The sequence below is a fragment of the Nicotiana tomentosiformis genome, chromosome 6 (genome assembly GCF_000390325.3).
Source record: "Nicotiana tomentosiformis chromosome 6, ASM39032v3, whole genome shotgun sequence".
Taxonomy (NCBI): domain Eukaryota; kingdom Viridiplantae; phylum Streptophyta; class Magnoliopsida; order Solanales; family Solanaceae; genus Nicotiana; species Nicotiana tomentosiformis.
In genome coordinates this window covers 68,785,861-68,807,063 of record NC_090817.1, presented here as the reverse complement: position 1 = coordinate 68,807,063, position 21,203 = coordinate 68,785,861, and the positions used below count along the sequence as shown (strand labels likewise).

The 21,203-nt window shown below is 38.5% G+C and overlaps 2 protein-coding genes across 2 annotated transcripts; one reads left to right on the top strand and one right to left on the bottom strand.

The window, feature by feature from the left end:
* Positions 1-2,274: 2,274 nt before the first annotated feature.
* LOC104100678 (uncharacterized) lies at positions 2,275-4,734 on the bottom strand. The gene is made up of 6 exons (XM_009607959.4): positions 4,562-4,734; positions 4,435-4,461; positions 4,239-4,301; positions 2,994-3,072; positions 2,832-2,877; positions 2,275-2,660 (listed from the first exon to the last, which is right to left on the bottom strand). Exons 1-6 carry the CDS (start codon positions 4,601-4,603, stop codon positions 2,651-2,653), a joined length of 267 nt encoding a protein of 88 aa, XP_009606254.1. The 5' UTR covers positions 4,604-4,734; the 3' UTR covers positions 2,275-2,650.
* A 14,976-nt stretch (positions 4,735-19,710) lies between these two features.
* LOC138894161 (uncharacterized mitochondrial protein AtMg00820-like) lies at positions 19,711-20,127 on the top strand. The gene has a single exon (XM_070178843.1). It carries the CDS (start codon positions 19,711-19,713, stop codon positions 20,125-20,127), a length of 417 nt encoding a protein of 138 aa, XP_070034944.1.
* Positions 20,128-21,203: the final 1,076 nt, after the last annotated feature.

Here is a 21,203-nt window from a genome sequence, read left to right as displayed (position 1 = left end):
CACTATATGTTTTATTTTATTATTTTTTTGTAATAACCCTCTTCTATAAAAAGAGGAATCCTTGCGAGCCAAAGGGAGGGAAAAAAGAGGAGGAAGGAAGATCACTTCTTATATTGATAGTTATCCTCTTATGTTTGTTTTACTTATTCATTCTTTTTTGCTTATTATTTTCATTCTCACAGCCAACAATACACATATTTCCATCTCTCTACGCGATTTATATCGAATTGTATCGCATATCCTTAGAACCATACACAAATCTAACGTTATCCGATTTTTCCGGTAAACAAATACATAGGCATAAAAATGATGTAAGAAATATTATTCAATAAATAATACTCACATAAATGTCTAAAATAGTTTTCTCACTACTCCTTTTTTCAATTTCATTTTTTTTATCGAAAGAGAAACAAAATAATAAAAGAAACGGCGAAGGGCCAAATATACCCTTCTACTTTCGAAAATGGTCTAAGAATATCCCTCGTTATACTATTGGGTTATCTATACCCCTGCAGTTATACTTTGGGTTCAAATATACCCCTCATTTAAACAAGGGACACGTGTCATCGTCCTGTTGGTCAATTCTAAATATCTCCTAATTAATTAAAAAGACACATTACCCATTCATACGAAAAATATTATTTTTTTATTTAAAAAACTGGAAAAAACGAAAATATATTTTTTTTCAGTTTTTACAAAAACACTGCCTTAGGAAAAACTGAAAAATATTTTCTAAAACAATGTTTTTGTAAAAACTGAAGAAAAAAAAAGCTGAAAATCAATTTTCTAAAGTAATATTTTTGTAAAAACCGGAAAAACTGAAATATTTTTTACTAAAAACTGAAAAAAAAAAAAGAAAATATTTGTTTTTTCAGTTTTTATAAAAATATTGCCTTAAAAATTTATTTTTTTGTTTTTTTTTTTTCAGTTTTTACAAAAATATTGTTTTAGAACATATTTTTCAGCTTTTTTTAAAGCAGTTTTTTTGTAAAAACTGGAAAAAAAAATATTTTCATTTTTTTCAGTTTTTAGTAAAAAATATTTCAGTTTTTTCCAGTTTTTAAAAAAAAATGCTTTTGAAAATTGATTTTCAGTTTTTTTTTAGTTTTTACAAAAACATTGTTTTAGAAAATATTTTTCAGTTTTTTCTAAGGCTGTTTTTTTGTAAAAACTGAAAATAAAATATTTTCATTTTTTTCAGTTTTTAGTAAAAATAATTTCAGTTTTTTCATTTTTACAAAAAAAAAATTATTTTTCGTGTATGGGTAATGAGTCTTTTTAATTAATTAGGAGATATTTAGAATTGACCAACAGGACGATGACACGTGTCCCTCCGTTTAAATGAGGGATATATTTGAACCCAAAGTGTGATTGCAGGGGTATAGATAACCCAATAGTATAACGAGAGATATTTTTAGACCATTTTCGATAGTAGAGGGGTTATATTTAGCCCTTTGCCGTAAAAGAAAACTAGCTAGAAATCAAGTGAGGGAATGAAACCCCAACAACACACGAAGAGATGCTAGGGGCATAGTGCTGATAGATTAATTGAATTACAAACATTAAAACGAGGCTCTAATTAACCTCCCTGTAAATACGAGCAACAGAGACCACCCAGTTCCTTACCGAGAGACGACGAATGTGATTGACAATATCACCTAGCCCTCTCTTCGTCGATTTTCTCAAGATCTTAAACCCGACATTCAGAGTCCTAGACAAGAGACTAATAAGACTTGAACAAAAACGGTTTAATACTTTCAGCTTTGACATCTATGACTGAAAAATAAGAACTAGTTGTTCCAAAAAAACTACCATAAGAACCATTTGTTCTAAGAGGGGATCGATTTTTTCTCATAGCTTCTGCATAACATCTACTTCCTTCATCTTGGGGTTCTATTCAATTTATCTAGTGGCAATTTGTTCTCAATGATGAAAGACAAAAGTAGAAACAATCAAATGTTTAAATGGTTTGAGTAATTCTTTCTTGGAGATTTTCTGAGGAATTTATAACGAACATGTCGAAAAGGAATCAAATAAAAGGAAGTTAGTCATGTACCCATCAGTGCCACAACTTAGCAAGTTCATACGTCTTGGTGACAATACCTACATCCTAAAGCAAATTCCCAACATCCATACTAATACCTAAACTCTTTAAGCTATCACACTTCTTTTCTTGTAATATACTTGTGACTACCATACTACCCAAAATAGAGAAACGATTATAAAGCTACTTTCACAATACACTTATAATTACCCTGCTATCAACAACAGATAAGAAGTTAAAAGAGTCTTTGCTTTTATAAGTTGCTTGAGTGTCACTTTAAAGAGCAACAGGAATTTGCTACCACAACAGCGCATCAGAAGGCACTTCTGACTTTGGAGCCAATAGCTAGGGCAACAAGCAACTTCTTTTCATACAATTGTCCTCACTATATAAAGAGGTCAGAGCCATGACATCCCTGCAGTATTAGACATTTAGACTCGAGGAAACCAGGCTGAATTTACAAATAGCAAAAAGTAAATGAAAGTCCAAAATCAAGGTCGTGCGTCCAACATCGTGCTCCTTGTCCACAAAGACACAACTGTTGAATTTCAACAGTTGATTTTACCCATAAAATCAAACTTCTTCCGCAATCCAGCTGACAAGAAATCATTTCCCCCTAAATAGAGAAAAACACAAATGAAGTGAGAAAAATAGCAGGATTGTCCTACCAGGGAAGAAGACGGATGGAATAAGAGGTACCGTGGCAGCAGTATTAAAAGCTACTACTAGTATTTGTTAATTAACTATGCATCAGCAAAATAGGTATAGAAATGAGTCAATAACATACGTGTTCATCATCAATGTGATATTATCTCCTTTCAGAAGAATCCGCCCTGCACAGGGAACAAAAGACATTTAGACACAAAAGGCACAGAGAAGTATGTTTTTCCTTGTTATTCTTGGGAAAAATAAGGCTAGGCCTTAAGAGTGAAATTTTTTTGTTACCCACCCAACTGCTTTCTGCTTTTCTTCTTCACATTGACTTCCTCAGCATCATCTAGAACCAAATTCATGTACTCATCAAAGCCCTAAACAACAAAAACAAATTATGTCTCCGTCAACAAATCCAAGGCCAAGAAAAGATCTTGAGGCATAAGTAAAGTTTGCGGCAATAATAGTACTTCTAAATTCTCCCTAGTCCTCCAATGTTACAACTCTAGCCAAAAGCACACAGTGCAGGTGTCTCATGCAAAAGCAATAATTCAGGGGCATCCAGCAAAACTCATTTTTTTAATCTGCTGGCAGAGAACATGTGCAAGCAACCTTCATCAAAACTAAATCACGCAATGACCTAGGAAATAATCAAATACTAATTCTAAGAAGGTTTAAGACAAAACATGCTTTTCTCTGTCATTTGGGCTACACTACCATAAAATTGAATTCAATCGACAAGGTTAAAGCTCTTCTAACACAAGGCTATACAGTGTGGATATGTCTTTGTAGCGTTGCTTCAGAGAATTTCTTTTTGCTCTTTTAAACTATAAGGACTCCAGTCTATCCCAAATTCAAGTATAAGCTGGCAATAAAAAGAAAAAAACTAAAGTTGCTTGTCAATTACCTAGATGTCAATTACAAGCTTGCTACAGGAACGAAAGATATTATGACAACAATTACGCTAGATGCTTTGTACTATTTATATTGCAGTTCACCTACATGACGTATAAAACACAATTAGTTGAGTGTTAAAGGAATGTGAGCTTAAACTGCTTTTCGCCTTTCTGAACTTTCAATCAGCTGCATGCTTTACCTTGCCTTGCCAAAAGAACTTCAGGTGATATATCCAGCTTAGTTGGGAATTTATCCTTAGTATGTCCAAATTATGCACCTTTATCATCTCAAAATCATTTTTCAATGATAAATCCTCAGTCATAAATTTTTAACCTAGGTTTCAATTGTTTCAATGATAAAACCAGATACTAAAATCTAAGGAGCTTCACTCAATATCAAAAAGGACAAAAAATTACAATTCCATAAATCCATACCCAAAAAAAAAAAGAAAGGAGGCATTGCCCTTAAATTCTAAGCTGAATTTTATCAGAGAAATAACCTACTAAGAAAAAAAAACAATAGTGCTCAGCAACTAAGAGAATGAACCATAAAGTAATGGGACAAACAGTGGTAAGAGTTAATAATTCATAAGCAAAAAAGCATAAATCTTCATTCTTCTATAAAAATAAATAAATAAAAAACATACAATAATACGTCCTTCAATCCTCAGATCCTTCTGCTCGAATAGCCATATCTGAATACGAGCTTTCTGCAAAATAATTTCCACATCAAACCACATCAATTATAATTCAAACAGTAACTGGAAATTAATCCCTAACGTAATAGTTGAACTGAGAAAAATAAACAAAGCATAAATAAGAGGCGTATGAGAGTAAACTTACACTCTGAAGAAACCTGAAGATCAGGTTCTGTTAAAAATAAAAAAAATCCCCAGTTAGTGCAAAAGTGGAAATATTAAAGTTATAAATTGCTCATACAAGAAAAATTGGGAAGAAGGAAGAAACTTACAATGGGTTGCGTCATAATCCTCTGTACTTTGGTGCTAGCCATAGCTGCTAATCCTGTTTCTCTCACGAGTCACTCTTCCTCTCTGATCTCACTCACGGAATGAAGCAAAAACCTAGTTAGAAAATACTACTAAAACCCTAGTGTTTAATCTGTGAATAGAAATGAAATGTCGGGTAGTGCCCGAATTACATTATCGGTGATGAATTCGGGTTTGGGGTGTGTTGTGGTTTTTGCTTAAGAGAAGGCAAGACTAATTCAAGAAGGAAAAAAAACAAAAAGCAAAACTAATTAAGTTGGTTTTTTTAACTACTTAAATCAAATAAACCAGATATAGTAATATAAATTTATTGGTTTTGCTTTTATTGATTTTTTTATTTGCGTCAATTTAACAATTAGTTTTAATCTCCATATAATGTTTATAACACTATCAAAATGAATCTAGTGTGCCAAAAACATAAAAATATTTAAACCCAAATTGAAAAAAAAATGTTAATTCAAATGCTAATGAAACCAAGAAGGATAAAGAAAGATATTGAATTGTTTGTAATTCTTACTTAAGTACTTGTCACGGCCCAAAATCTAACTAGTCGTGATAGTACCTAATTCACTCCGCTAGGTAAGCCAATTAACAATAAATCGATTTCAATGAAATTTGATGAGACAACAATGATAAAATAACCGAACTTTTATAAAAAATACCAATGACTGGTAGTACAAATCATGAAATTCTAAGATTTAGATTTTTACAAAACTGAATTGAAATAATTACAACATCTGTTTGAAATGTAAATGAAATAGAATTAGAATCTAATGCTACCAAAGACAAGTGATAGCCATAACTGGAACGCAAGTGCATCTTCACATCCAGCTCCCGCTGTACACAGCAACATCGGCATCCAACATCTGCACGCAAGGTGCAGAAGTGTAGTATGAGTGCAACTGACCCCATGTACTCAATAAGTAACAAACCTAACCTTAGGTTGAAAGTAGTGACGAGTTGAGACAAAGGTCAAAGTCCAACTCCAATAACCAACAACAGTTCATAACAACATAATAAAAGTGGTGCAAGAAAAATAACTCAGAGGTATGATGCTCAACTCGTTCACAGTTACGGAAAAATAGGCATGTTTTTCAAAGATGCCACTAAAACTCAATTCCTTTCACCAAATCACAAAGATATGAGTAGGTCCGAAAAACTGTTATTTTTCCCAAAAAAATCTTTCAACAAATAAATCCAGAGCAGATTCAGCCCAATGCAAATGAATCCAAGGCAGATCCATCCCAATGCAAATGAATCCAGGGCAGATCCAGCCCAAAAATCCATAGCAACTGCGCCCACTGTGGATGTGTAGACTCCGAAGGGGCCGATCCAGCCCAAGCGCTATAATAAGCCAAATCCTGGCATGAATCAATAAAGCCTGCTGCGGTGTGCAACCCGATCCCATAAATATCACTCACAACAGGCCCTCGGTCTCATTCAGTCATCAATCTCTCCAATCTCTCGGGCTCACAGGAATCATGATAATCAGTCTAAACAATAATGATATGATGTGTGAATATAAGACAACAGAGACTGAGAATGATATGCAAATAATAGCCGTGACCGAGTATAATTCATATTAAGCAATTAATTCAACATGTAAAACGACCTCTGTGGGTCCCAATAGTACCAGAATGTAGCCTAAGCATGATTTCTAACATGGATCATAACTTAATTACTCTAGCACGTAGAGATTTCACGGTTACATATAAGATTAGGTAACTACACAGTACTACAGAAATAACTGAGTCACAATTCACACGGTGCAGGCCCATACGCCCGTCACCTAGCATGTGCGTCACCTCAACACCAAACACATAACACACTTATTCAGGGGTTCATACCCTTAGCACCAAGTTTAGAAGTGTTACTTACCTCGAACAAGCCAAATCTAATACCGAGCAAGCCAAATGATACTCCAAAAATACCATCCCGTGCGTACCGACCTCTGAACGGCTTGAAACTAGCCAAAAGTAACTCAAATACATCAAATAATGCCTAAGAAAATAATTCTAATCGATAAGGGTCAGATCTTTAATCAAAAACTCAAAGTCAACCAAAAAGTCAAATCCGGGCCCATGCCTCGGAGCCCGATGAAACTCACAAAATCCGATAACTCATTCAATTACGAGTCCAACCATACTAGTTTCACTCAAATCCGACTTCGAATCGATATTCAAAACTCAAAACTTCACTCTATGAAACTTTAGAAACAAAACCCAAATTTCTCTTTCGAAATCATCAGCCAAATGCCAAAAACGGGTATAGATTAGTGAAATATGATCAAAACTGTTAAGAATACTTACCCCAATTTGTGTGATGAAATTCCTCTCCAAAGTCGCCCAAAACCGAGCTCCAAGTCTCAAAAATGAGAATAAAACGACCAACACTCAAAAATATAGCTTCTGCCCAGCGTCGTTCGTATTTGCGAACCAATTTTCGCTTCTGCGGCCTCGCGCATGCGACCAAAATCTCGCTCCTGCGGAAGAGCACTGCCAACTAGTCCATTGCACCTGCGGAAAATCTCCGCTTCTGCATAAACGCATGTGAGAACAAACTTCATGCATCTGCACTGCCTCTCGCTTCTGCACCCTCATGCGCCGCATCTGCGCCTTCGCAGATGCGAAGAAAACTCCACATTTGCGGACTCCTGTCCCCAGCACAGTCTCCGCTTCTGCGATGCCACTGTTGTTTTTGCGGTTCCGCACCTGCGCCCATGGCTCCGCGGTTGAGGTCACACCAGATCCAGCAAAGGCCAGCCATCATACATGAATGAAAGATGATCTGAAACATGTCCGTAACTCACCCGGGCCCCTCGGGACCCCGTCCGAATATACTAACAAGTCCCATAACATAACACGGACCTAATCGAGGCCTCAAATCTCATATAACAACATCAAAATGACGAATCTCACCTCAAATCAAACTTAATGAACTTTTAAACTTTCAACTCCGAAACATATCAAATCATCTGGGAATGAACTCAAATTTTGCACATAAGTCCCAAATGACATAACGAAGCTATTCAAATTTTCGGAATCATAATCCGAACCCGATATCATCAAACTCAACTCCATTTTTCAAACCTTCAAATTTCCAACTTCCGCCAATTAGCGCCGAAATCTTCTAGAAATATCCAAATGCAAATTCGGGCGTACGCCCGAGTCTAAAATCACCATCCGGACCTAAAGGAACTATCAAAACTCTAATCCGAGGTCAAATACTAAAAAGTCAAACTCAGTCAACTCTTCCAACTTTAAAGCTTCAATCATGAAATTCATTCCTCCAAATCAACTTCGAATAACCTAAAAACCCAAAACTGATGATTCATACAAGTCATAATATATCACACGATGCTGCTCAAGACTTCAAATAGCTGAACGGAATGCAAATGCTCAAAACGACCGGTCGGGTCGTTACATTCTCCCCCACTTAAACATACGTTCGTCCTCGAACGTGCCAAGAGTCGTTCCAAAGCCATCAAATCAGTGTCCCACCTTACCATGCATATACCCGGGGGTGATCCAACGTCACCCTAATCCATATAAGCCTAAATACACAACCTAACTGAAGATCCTTAGTTCACTCTTAGTCCATAAACCTTGGAACCCAATTTCCAACATCCGAAATTCCTTACAAGACCCGAATCTCGCGCCTACGCATTATATAAGTCTGAACCAGCTGTATCAAGTCATATCCCTAACCCAAGATATAATTATGTGATATACCACATAACTCAAATGTTCACAACAATAACTTTTGACCACAATAGCTGCTCAAAACACATTCGGTACCGGTAACAAACCTCATATCAAACAAAAATCTCGCTCTAAAACCTTCGTACATTGCCGATGATGAAAGAAACGCGTAGAAACTCAGTACCACTCATCAGATCAACAAGTCACAGAGCCCTCTCTCGTCCGACAAGAACCAAAGCCAAATCCTAAGCCGGCCTCCAATATTATTCCTCAAATACATATTGTGATCAAATCTGATAGTACCTATTCTAGGTCCAATGACCCCATCAAACACAACCATTCTAGTGACAGGCCACACCAATACAACCTAAAGCCACAAACCGTGCAATCCATGCACCATTAAGCAACAATTCCAATGCACCCAAAAGTGGAAAATGACTCCAATGAGAGAACCGTCCCGCAAGCTCAACAAGTACCACCACAACGCAATGCTAATTACCCATCACACATAGTAGAACGAAAACACATGAATATATCACAAAGGATCATATCCTATCATAACCCAGCTGCAATACGTGACCCATCCAACACCGATCCTATAAAATACCTCAAGCCACAATGCTCAAAATCATCAACCATACGCAATTCATCATCAAGTACATAAAGTGCATGGCCATAACCATAAAGAAGCAAACAATACAATATACCACAATCGGAAAAGGCCATAACCAAGGCGCAATCAATCATTCCATACCCCAATAACCATTTCGCTCGAATTTTGCTACAAGACCCAAACAGAACCGCACCAGGTGTGCGTATAACCAACAAATAACAACTCCTCGTAGCATAGAGGAGTAATACATAGAAAATATCTGAACACTAACAAGATCAACTCTAATCTAATGCCACACTCCTCAACAAAGATGGTTCGGAGTCAACAAATCTGACCCGATGTAGAATACACATCCTCATTGGCCTACCAATTGTAACGATCTGACCGATTATTTTGATAATTAAAGTCTCATTCGGTAGCATAAGGTCTCGAGCAGCTTCGTATTATGTATTATGACTTGCGTGTATGGACGAGTTCAGTCTTCGGATGATTTAGGGTCAATTTGGAAGAAAGATTCTTGTTTTAGAAGCTTAAGTGGTAAGAGTTGACCGGAATTTGTCTTTTATGTAAAAGACTCCGGAATGGGGTTTTGATGGTTCCAATAGATTTGTATGGAAATTTTGGACTTAGGCGTGCACCCGGATTTGGATTTGAAGGTCCATAGGGTAATTTGATGCGTTTTGGCGAAAGTTGGAAAAGTTGAAGTTTTGGAAGGTTGAGAGGTTTGACCGAGAGTTGACCTTGGTGATATCGGGGTCGGAATGCAATTTTGAGAGTTTTATTAGCTCTATTATTCATTTGGAACTAGCATGCAAAATTTGGCGTCATTCCGGTTGAATTGATATGTTTCGGCGCGAGTTTTAGAAGTTAGAAGATTTAAAAATTTATAAGTTCAATTCGTGGTGAGATTTATAGTTTCGACGTTGTTTGATGTGATTTGAGACCTCGAGCAGGTCCGTGTTATGTTATAGGACTTGTTGGTATATTTGGACCATGTCCTGAGGGGCTCGGGTGAGTTTCGGACGGGCTTCCGATCAATTGAAACATTTTTGGGTGAGGCTGGCTTGGGCTGAGTTCTGGTATGGTCGCACCTGCGGACCACTGGGTGCAGGTGCGATGGTTGTTGGTGCGATGGTCGCAGGTGCGATGATGGAGGCACAAAAGAGAAAAAGTCTGGTCTTGGGAGGCTTCGCAGGTGCGGGAGATGGACACGCTCCTACGGCTTTCCAGAAGTGATATGTTGGTCGCATAAGCAACTTGTTGCGCAGAAGCGGCTTGGGGCGTCGCACATGCGGTTGTGCTGAAGCGGAAGAAGGTCCACAGGTGCGAGGGGTTGGCTGTTGAGTGGAATCCGCAGATGCGGAAATTTGCTCGCAAATGCGAGTGCGCAAATCATGTCCGCAAAAGCGGAAGGCGTTGGGCAAAACATATATTTCGAAGGGGTTTGAGGATTTATTCATTTTTGGAGTTGTAGACCTCGGTTTTGGGAGATTGTTTGTGGTTTTTTCAAGCAACTCATTGGGGTAAGTGTTCTCTACCCGAATCTTGTTATATTTCATGAATCCATTGCTATTTTCATCATTTAATTAGTGAATTATGTTGGAAAATTGGGGAAAATTTATAGAAATCTTTCAAAATGTAAAATGATGATTTGAAGGATGAACTGATATCGGAATTTGGTAATTCTTATATGGTTGGACTCGTTATCGAATGGGTGTTTAATTTTTGCAATTTTGGTCAGGTTTCGAGACGCGGGCGCGGGTCGACTTTTTGGAGCGATATTTCAATTCTTAGCTAAGATCATTATATCATTATTTAAATTAGTTTCCTATAGTTATATTCATAGTATGAAATTATTTTGGCTAGATTCGAGCTATTCGGAGTTATAGAATCGAGGGAAAAGCCTTCTAATTGATTGATTGAGCATGGTTTGAGGTAAGTATCTTGCCTAACCTTGTGTGGGGGAAACTACCCCTTAGGATTTGAGTCTTTGGTGCTAATGTTGTCACGTGAAGTCCGCGTACACGAGGTGACGAGTACGTGCTCGGGTTTATTTGTGGAAATTTGACTATTTAAGGCTCTTAGGTTCTTATGTTCATTAGATATGAAGTTGTTTTGTTATGTTAAATCCCTCATTTACTAAATTCACCCTTACGTGTCTTAATTGGAATTAATAACTCCATGTTTTACCCTTATTGGATTACACTCTTATGTGCCTTGACTGAAGTTGTTGCCTCTTTTATTGTTATACTATCCTTCTCGTAATTGTTTATCCTTGATTGAAGTTATTATTATCTTTTTCATAATCTGCTTATCCTTAATTGATTTTGCTGAATCTCTTCCGTAATTACTCCACCCTAAGTGAAGATTTGTTATCCCTTATCATTGTTGACTTACCCTTAATTGGAGTCATTGATTCATGTTGTCCCTCTTATCGTTGAATTGTACTTATGTGGGATCATTGATACACATTATCCCTTCCTTGTTGAGCTATTGCTATGTTGTACCATTATCTCCTGTTGTGTCTTTCCTTGTGAGTTCGTTCTTCCGTATTTTTATGTTCTGGAGTTCATGAGTTGAATTACTTGCTGTAATCTTGTGTTATTGTCGTTGTTGCTATGGTATTCAGTGTTGTGTGAAACGAGGTTTCTGCCATGCAGATGTTATTGTGGCACGAGTTTTCTGCCGTGCCGATGTTATTGTGGCACGAAGTTTCTGCTGTGCAGATGTTATTATGGCACGAGGTTTCTACCGTGCGGCTGTTATTGTGGCACGAGGTTTTTTCCATGCAGATGTTATTGTGGCACGAGGTTTCTACCATGCGGATGTTATTGTGGCATGAGGTTTCTGCCGTGCGGTTGTTATTGTTTGCATGAGGTTTTTGCTATGCCGTTGTGATTCATTTATGATTTGAGACTACGAGGCGATACCTCGGGAGGGCTCTGTTGTCATTTCCCTTTTTTGTGCACTTATATTTGATTGTTATTTTCTTAGCATACTATTAATTGTCTTCCTCCGTGTTGCATTATTTGTTTGGTTCTGTGTAGCTAACCTTGTTGTGCTAGTCGTTCAACTTCATTGCTGCTTTCAGTACTCTGTATATTTTTTTGGTGATCGTTTCTCATGTGCCATTCATTATCTCTACTCTTATCGGTTGACTTGAACCGTGGTAGCACACTTGCACAAGCACACACGTAGTTAAATCACCCGATCGATTTAAGAAGAGGAATCCTGACGTTGTTGACCATTGCATGTACTCTCGACTATTTGCCTTCTATGTGAGAGTTGTTCTCTTGGCACGTGAGTCATCCGTGTGGTTATGAATTGGAATGTGGGTACAAGATGCCAAGTGAGTAGGGTTCAAGAATTAGGACCCATGAGTTGTGATTTTGAGGTTCGGTACCTCGTGGAAATGCTCGAATAGATATGGTGGGAAAGCGGTTGTTCTTATTGAGTTGTTGCTGGGTTTCCTTTATTTGGTTTCATCGGACTTAGACTGTGTCTAGCTTACTCTACGACATTACTACTTGACTGCTTCCCATTAAATATTGTTGTTATTAGTATATCATTGCAAGTATTGTTTTGTGTTTCTTATAATGCTTAGCTTTATATTAATATTGTTTCTCTGCTAGTTCACCTTCAGACTTATTCAGGATGTTTAGTCCGGTAGGTGTCTTGACAGTCCCTCGTCACTACTTCACCGAGGTTAGTCTGGGTACTTACTGGGTACCGCTGTGGTGTACTCATACTATGCTTCTGCACATTTTTGTGTAGATCCAGGTGCCACGATTATTGCTGATTATTAGCTGGCTGGTCGAGCTGTGGAGACTCAACGCAAACCAGCCGTTGCGTTCGCAGGCCTCAGAGTCACCCTCTGCTTTTGTATTTGTACTGTTTAACTTCCATTTCAAACAGTTGTATTTAGGGATTTTCCTATTAAACTAAGTAGATCTTATGACTTGTACTTTCGATTTTGGGAATTGTAAGTTGTGTAATAAGGTTTTATTTCATCATTATTAATTGCTGGTCAAATTCTTCTATTAATTCAGTAAGTGTTAGGCTTACCTACACCAATGGGGGCCCAAATCAACCCTGGTCATCCATAAATAGATAAATAGCCCTCCGAAAGTCCATAATGACCTTACTACCATAACACATACTATCATCTGGCAAGCTTTGGCCACATCTTCATAGTCCACAACCACGAAACAATCTGCTTCTGAGAACTCCCGATCTGCAAATCCATAGAACACATGAATCACCATATCTGATCCCAACTCTACCACTCGAATGTCTAACATATCTCTCATACACGACCATCCCACGAGGAATACTTCTATCATTCTTCCGTGCCACGTAGCAAAAATTCGAATATCAGCAGTCGATCAACCAGACGAGTACCGCAATACCTATGAAGCATCGGTAAGTCAACACTCAGTGCAGCTTCGGAAATGTACACTCTTCAGGCAATACCAAGTAGTAACATCATTCATCTAGTCATCTGAAGTCGTCCATGTCGCCTAAGAATTCATGACCTTCCATTCAAAACTGAACCGTGACCTTGCACATACAAATCTCAATCCCACACCACACACTGCATCTATTATGCCATCATATGTAAAGTAATCAACCCTGAGTCACAAGTAGAATACATATCTGATTAGCCAGAAACCTTCCATTTGATCCTATCCAATAGAAAATAAAAATACTCAACATGCTCCTCATGCCGATAGTAAATATACGTCTCAACCCGTGGTAGAAACCATCGTGAACTCTCCGAAACCCATTTGCTTGTAATCAAACTATCATAATTGAATCTCTCTAACTCAACCAAGCCACACAGGTCGCCAAAATCAAAGAGCATTGCCATAAAACACATGTAGAGACTCACCACATCATAAGTACCCAAAGAACCGACCATGTCCATTACTGTGCTGATCCATCCTACTATCAAGCTGTCCTACTTCTCCGAGTTTTCTTCTGAATTGCCTTCATGTTAACACTTCTCCTTGCCAGAACACCACGATCCTTACACAAAACTCACCACAAGAGGTCCTAACATAAAACTACATTGCCCTAAGGTCCGTAAGCCGATGTATCCCCTCTTAAGCACCCCAAAAGTACCACAACCGAGACACCAACTCTAAAGAGACCTTCTGTTAATCTAATGTCATTTCCTTCTCCTTCCTGATACTGAAATGTATAATCCATAATGATATAGAAATACCGCGAGTCTCGACAGCATCTAATGTAAATCCCAGATTCTAGCCATTTACAAACCCGGAAATCCTTAAATGCCACATATGAATCTTAAACTCTTTAGAACCTCCCCGAGAGTCATCCACTATGTTCAAATCTCGATTGCACCGCCCAAATGTGATGGACGACCTATGCTCAATTAACACAACCACACCCCAAAGAAGTAATCCTGTCTTATTGCAACCGAGCAAATCCCTACTCCATGCGCACTACATCCATCACGAATAACAACTCAAGTCATTCCATGAGTTCCATGTACCCATAAAGTGCAATATAACTCGTATCCATAAATTCCCTTACTTGAGTCATCCTCGAACTCAACCTCTGCAAGTCATAACTGATTCACAAGTATACCTCAAACAAAAACCAACACAACACATAACCGTGCAATCAACTCGTCGATAGCAGACTCCCCCACTTGGCTCAAAACCATAGATCAAAACACTCGATAACTCACAATGCCCATACTTTATTACAGCCATAATACCGCAGTGAGATTCAACTAAATCCTTCATAAACTCACGTAACACAAACCACATAATACCTCAAATCATCTGCTAAGCTCGCATTCATTCTCGTGACAGCCATGTCATCTATTACAACTTATCCAAACTCAAATCGCACAAATGTAACCCACTGGTAGAAAAGAAAGCCTCCACCCAACATCATACGGACCACACATCCGTAGATTACCCCGTAGGTGATAATCCACCTACTTAGCCTCAAACTGGCATCTCGCTATACCCTTTCACAGCCATAACTACTAAGCAATCACCTAATTTTCCTGAGTCTGAACTCATCAACAAGACCTGAGAATATAATTCGTTCCACAATTAAACAACATGAAAGATCCTTCAACACACTCATAACTCGAGACTATACGTCACATCAAGATAGCACCCAATAGTCCTTTTCACATCCCAAGCAAACTTTTCTCGTCACATTCAAACCACTTGAACACATCCCGCAGTCACATCATACTCGTCATATAGCCATCCAGCCACTCATCGAGCCACAAATTCCATTAATAGGGACACCAGACTTATAAGTCCAAAAGCACATGCTCACATAACTGAAATCCCCATGCTCAAGCTATAGTCAAAATTGGCCTCAAGTCCTCCGGACTGGCCCATTATCAGCACACAGAAATCACATCTCGCACCTCATCCATAGAACTACAAGTCGTCGATGTACAACTGATATTGAGCGCTCACGTGCGCATACGAGCGCGTGGAAGGAATTCAAAGAGTTACGCTTCAAGATGAATCAACGTCGCACGATAAGGAAAGAAAGATGGGAAGTTTATCCTAAATGCCCTATAGTCTTTCGAAGATAGATATAGACGTCATCATACCGATCCGCAAAACTCTACTAGACACTTGCTCATGACTTGTAGAACCTATGAACCTAGAGCTCTGATACCAAATTGTCACGACCCAAAATTCAACTAGTTGTGATGACACCTAACCCACCCCGCTAGGTAAGCCAATTAACAATAAATCGATTCCATTGAAATTTGATGAGACAATAATGATGAAATAAGCGAACTTTTATACAAAATCCCAGGGACAGGTAGTACAAATCATGAGCTTCTAAGATTTAGATTTTTACAAAACTAAATTGAAATAATTACAATATCTGTTTGAAATGTAAATGAACAGAATTCGAATCTAATGCTACCAAGGACAAGTGATAGCCATAACTGGAATGCAGGTATATCTTCACATCCAGTTCCCACGGTACACAACAACATCAGCATCCAACATCTACACGCAAGGTGCAGAAGTGTAGTGTGAGTACACCGACCCCATGTACTCGATAAGTAACAAACATAACCTTATATTGAAAGTAGTGACGAGCTGGGATAAGGGTCAGAGTCCAACTCCAATAACCAGCAACAGTTCATAACAGCATAATAAAAGTGGTGCAAGAGAAATAACTCAGAGGTATGATGCTCAACTCGTTAACAATTACAGGAAAATAGGCATGTTTTTCAAAGATGCTAGTAAAACTCAATTCCTTTCACCAAATCACCAAAGATTTGAGTAAGTTCGAAAGACTGAGATTTTTTCCCAAACAAATCTTTCAATAATAATTAAGATGTTTCATTTTCAGATAGCATGAGAAAAGTACATCTCTATACCTATATGTCGATATGCAAGAGAAATCATGAATGTCGCCAAAATTGGGTAGCATGAGGAAATGCATCTCTATGCCTGTATCTCAAGTACGCATGTCAAATGCAATGCATCTCACTGATGAACTCATGTACTCACACTCTAAGAGTACTCAATCTCACTGCCTCGTATTCTCACTCACCATGCTCAATACTCAGCACACTCAGTCACTCAGTACTGTATAGGGCAGATCCAGCCCATACATAAATAAATTCAGGGCAGATCCAGCCCAATGCAAATGAATCTAGGGCAGATCCAGCTCAATGCAAATGAATCCAGGGCAGATCCAACCCAAAAATTCATAGCAACTGCGCCCACTGTGGATGTGCAGACTCCGGAGGGGCTGATCCAGCCCAAGCGCTATAATAAGCCAAATCTTGGTATGAATTAATAAAGCCTGCTGCGACGAGCAGCCCGATCCCATAAATATCACTCACAATAGTCCCTCGGCCTCACTCAGTCATCAATCTCTCCAGTCTCTCAGGCTCACAAGAATCATGATAATCAGCCCAAATAATGATGATATGATGTATGAATATAGGACAACAAAGACTGAGATATGATATGCAAATAGTAGCCGTGAGCGAGTATAAATTTCAAATTAAGCTATTAATTCAACATGTAACACGACCTCCGTGGGTCTCAACAGTACCAGTATGTGTCCTAAGCATGATTTCTAACATGGATCATAACTTAATTACACTAGCACGTAGAGATTTCACGGTTACAGATAAGATTAGGTAACTACATAGTACCACAGAAATAACTGAGTCACAATTCACACGGTGCACACCCACACGTCCGTCACCTAGCATGTGCGTCACCTCAACACTAAACACAAAACACACATATTTAGGGATTTATACCCTCAACAACGAGCAAGCCAAACGATACTCCAAAAATGCCATACCGTGCGTACCGACATCCGAACGGCTCAAAACTAGCCAAAAGCAACTCAAATGCATCAAATAATGCGTAAGGAAACAATTCCAATCGATAAAGGTTGAATCTTTAATCAAAAGCCCAAAGTCAACCAAAGGGTCAAACTCGAGCCCACACCTCGGAACCTGATGAAACCCACAAAATCTGACAACCAATTAAATTACGAGTCCAACCATACTAGTTTCACTCAAATCCGACTTCGAATCGATATTCAAAACTCAAAACTTCACTCTATGAAACTTTAGAAACAAAACCCAAATTTCTCTTTCGAAATCATCAACCAAATGCCAAAAACGGGTATAGATTAGTGAAATATGATCAAAACTGTTAAGAATGCTTACCCCAATTTGTGTGATGAAATTCCTCTTCAAAGTCACCCAAAACCGAGCTCTAAGTCTCAAAAATGAGAATAAAACGACCAACCCTCGAAAATATAGCTTCTGCCCAGCGTCGTTCGCATTTGCGTACTCATGCATGCGACCAAATTCTCGCTCCTGCGGAAGAGCACTACCAACCAGCCCATCGCACCTGCGGTAAATCTCCGCTTTTGCACAAACGCAGGTGCGAACAAACTTCACGTACATGCACTGCCTCTCGCTTCTGCGCCCTCATGCGCCACATTTGCACCTTCGCAGATGCGAAGAAAACTCCGCATTTGCGGACTCCTACCCCTAACACAACTGCCACTTTTGCGATTTCTGCACCTGCGCCCATGGCTCCGCAGGTGAGGTCACACCAGATCCAGCAAAGGCTAGCCATCATACATGAATGAAAGATGATCTGAAACACGTCCGTAACTCACCCGGGCCCCTTGGAACCCCGTCTGAATATACTAACAAGTCCCATAACATAACACAGACCTACTCGAGGCCTCAAATCACACATAACAACATCGAAATGACAAATCGCACCTCAAATCAAACTTAATGAACTTTTGAACTTTCAACTTCCATAACTTGCGCCGAAACATATCAAATCAACTGGGAACGAACTCAAATTTTGCACACAAGTCCCAAATGATATAATGAAGCTATTCAAATTCCCACAACCACAATTCGAACCCGATATCATCAAAGTCAACTCCCGATTAAACTTATGAACTTTCCAATCCTTCAAATTTCGAACTTTCGCCAATTAGTGCCGAAATCTTCTAGAATATCCAAATGCAAATCCGGGCATACACCCGAGTCCAAAATCACCATCCGAACCTAACGGAACCATCAAAACTCTTATCCGAGGTCAAATACTAAAAAGTCAAACTCAATCAACTCTTCCAACTTTAAAGCTTCAATAATGAAATTCATTCCTCCAAATCAATTCCGAATAACCCGAAAACCCAAAACCGACGATTCACACAAGTCATAATACATCACACGATGCTGCTCAAGAATTCAAATAGCTAAACAGAATGCAAATGCTTAAAATGATTGATCGGGTCATTACAGTACTTCAACTACTTATTATGTTTTATAATTAATTCATTCTGATATTTGGCAGTCCCCTGTGCCCCCAGTTAGTGGTTATCATTATTATGTTATTTTTATTGATGATTTCACTTGTTACACATGGATTTATCCTATTCATCATAAAAGTGATGTCATATCTTGTTTTACCCATTTTAAACCTTGTTAAAAATCAATTTAGGGGGTCTATTAAGGCATTTTGTTCAGACTCAAAGTTCTTCCTTTATCTCCTTTCTTCACTCGCATGACATTCATCATCAATTTTCTTGCCCTCACACACCTCAACAAAATGGTATAAGTAAGCGTAAGCACTGTCATTTCACAAATGTTGCTTACACTTTACTTTTTCATGCTCATGCCCCTCTTTCTTTATGGGTTGAAGCTTTTCTTATTGTTGTTTATCTTATTAATTCGCTTCCTTCTTACTCTCTAGCTAAGAGCTCTCCCTATGAGAACCTATTTGGGGTTCCACCTGACTACACCATTTTAAAATCTTATGGGTATCTTTGTTATCCAAATTTGTGTCATTATCGTTCTCACAAACTTGACTCTCATTCTTCTCCTTGCGTGTTTTTAGGGTATAGTTCTAATCACAAGGGATATCAGTGTCTATGTCTTGGTACTAACCGTGCCTATATTAGTCACTTTGTTTGCTTTATTGAGCATTGTTTTTCCTATACACATTTATTTGATTTCCTACCTCCTCGTCCTTTTATGCCTCGTATCCTCCTCCCTGTACCTGCTGCATTACCTAGTCCTACACCTACAACACCCGGGTCTACTAGTTCTGCCACTACCTCTTTGTCCACCTCTTTTTCTGTTGAATCTCCTAGTTTGTCTTTTGTTCCTCCTAGTTCCTTAGATTCTTCGTCCTTACTGTTATCTAGTACAGTTTCATCTCCTATATCTACCTTCATTATTGAGCCATCAACTTCCACTTCTAATTCTACTCGTACCATGGTTACTCCATCAAAGTGTGGAGTGGTTAAACCAAATCCTAAGTATGCTCTTAATTCCATTTCTTTGGCTAATTTGCCTGTTGAGCCTACTTGTTTCAACTCTGTAGTTAAGGATGCCAGATGGCAGAGTGCTGTGGCAGAAAAGTTCAATGCCATACTTGCAAATCAGACGCAGTCTCTTGTTCCTCGTCCATCTAGTGTTAATATTGTTGGTTGCAAATGGGTCTATCGAGTTACACAGAAGTCTGATGGCTCTTTTGATCGTTGTAAGGCAAGATTGGTGGCCAAGATTTATACTCAGGCACCTGGTGTGGATTATAGTAAGACTTTTAGTCCCGTTGTTTGTCCCACTATTATACGTCCGATACTCTCTATTGCTCTTTCTTGTAGTTGGTATATTCGTCAGTTTGATTGAAAAAAATGCATTTCTTAATGGTTATTTGCATGAGTCTGTCTATATGGAGCAGGCACAGGGTTCATTGATTCTCTCTGACCAGACTATGTTTGCAAACTACATAAGGCATTATATGATCTCAAGTAGGCACCTCATGCATAGTTTAGTCAGTTTTGTTATTTTCTACTATCACATGGGTTTCAGAATAGTCGTGCAGATTCATCTATCTTTGTTTATTCATCTGGTGGTCAATATCTTTTCTTATTTGTCACGACCCAATTTCCACTATAGGTCGGGATAGCGCCCAACGTCGCCGCTAGGAAAGTCAACGGTGAACTACCCATTTAATTTCTCATTTTAATATTTTTAAAGTATTTGATTTTTACTTAATACGAAAATAATAAGTGAGCGTAGTAATGTAAAGCATTAACTAAACGGGAAAGTAAGATAGTGAATTAAATAATCAAAACACATGACTGTCTACTAGAACTCACAAAACCCGATGTCACAAGTGCACGAGCATCTAGTAGAATATATAAAACTCTTTAAGAACTATTGGCTAAAACAAAATAGACAGAAATGATAAAAACATAAGAAGAAAAGGCTCCAGGTTCTGTGGAACGGAGCATGAGAAGCAGCTCACCACTAAGCCTACGGGTAATGCAGATGCGCTCCCGGACAAACTCCATATGCACCTGCCTCAGAACCTGCATAATATGTGCAGAAGTGTAGCGTGAGTACGTAAACTACGTATACCCAGTAAGTATCTAGTCTAACCTCTAAGAAATAGTGACGAGGGGTCGATATCGACTCTTACTAGTGTGAAATATACATAATGTAGGAGAATACTTAATAGGCATGAAATACAACATCAATAATAGAATAAGATGCAATAATTAAATGATCCTTTACCAAGATAACAATTATAAGTCCTCAAATATCACATGCTAATCTCAACAAGTAAGGGCTCAACCTGTATTTATAAATCCTCAAGTCATGAAAGACATATCACGTATAATCGGCGTCATGACCTAAAATCTACTAAAGGCCGTGATGGCGCCTAACGCTGCCGTCAAGCAAGCCAACAGTGATTGATC

What these genes read in the sequence shown, in the direction of transcription:
- LOC104100678 (XM_009607959.4), bottom strand. Translation starts at nt 4,603, where the DNA reads ATGGCTAGCACCAAAGTACAGAGGATTATGACGCAACCCATT. An exon ending in TCTTCAGGTTTCTTCAGAGT is followed by an intron (nt 4,302 to 4,434) that starts GTAAGTTTACTC and finishes ATTATTTTGCAG; the next exon opens with AAAGCTCGTATTCAGATATG. An exon ending in GAAAAGCAGAAAGCAGTTGG is followed by an intron (nt 2,878 to 2,993) that starts GTGGGTAACAAA and finishes TTCCCTGTGCAG; the next exon opens with GGCGGATTCTTCTGAAAGGA.
- LOC138894161 (XM_070178843.1), top strand. Translation starts at nt 19,711, where the DNA reads ATGGTTACTCCATCAAAGTGTGGAGTGGTTAAACCAAATCCTAAGTAT.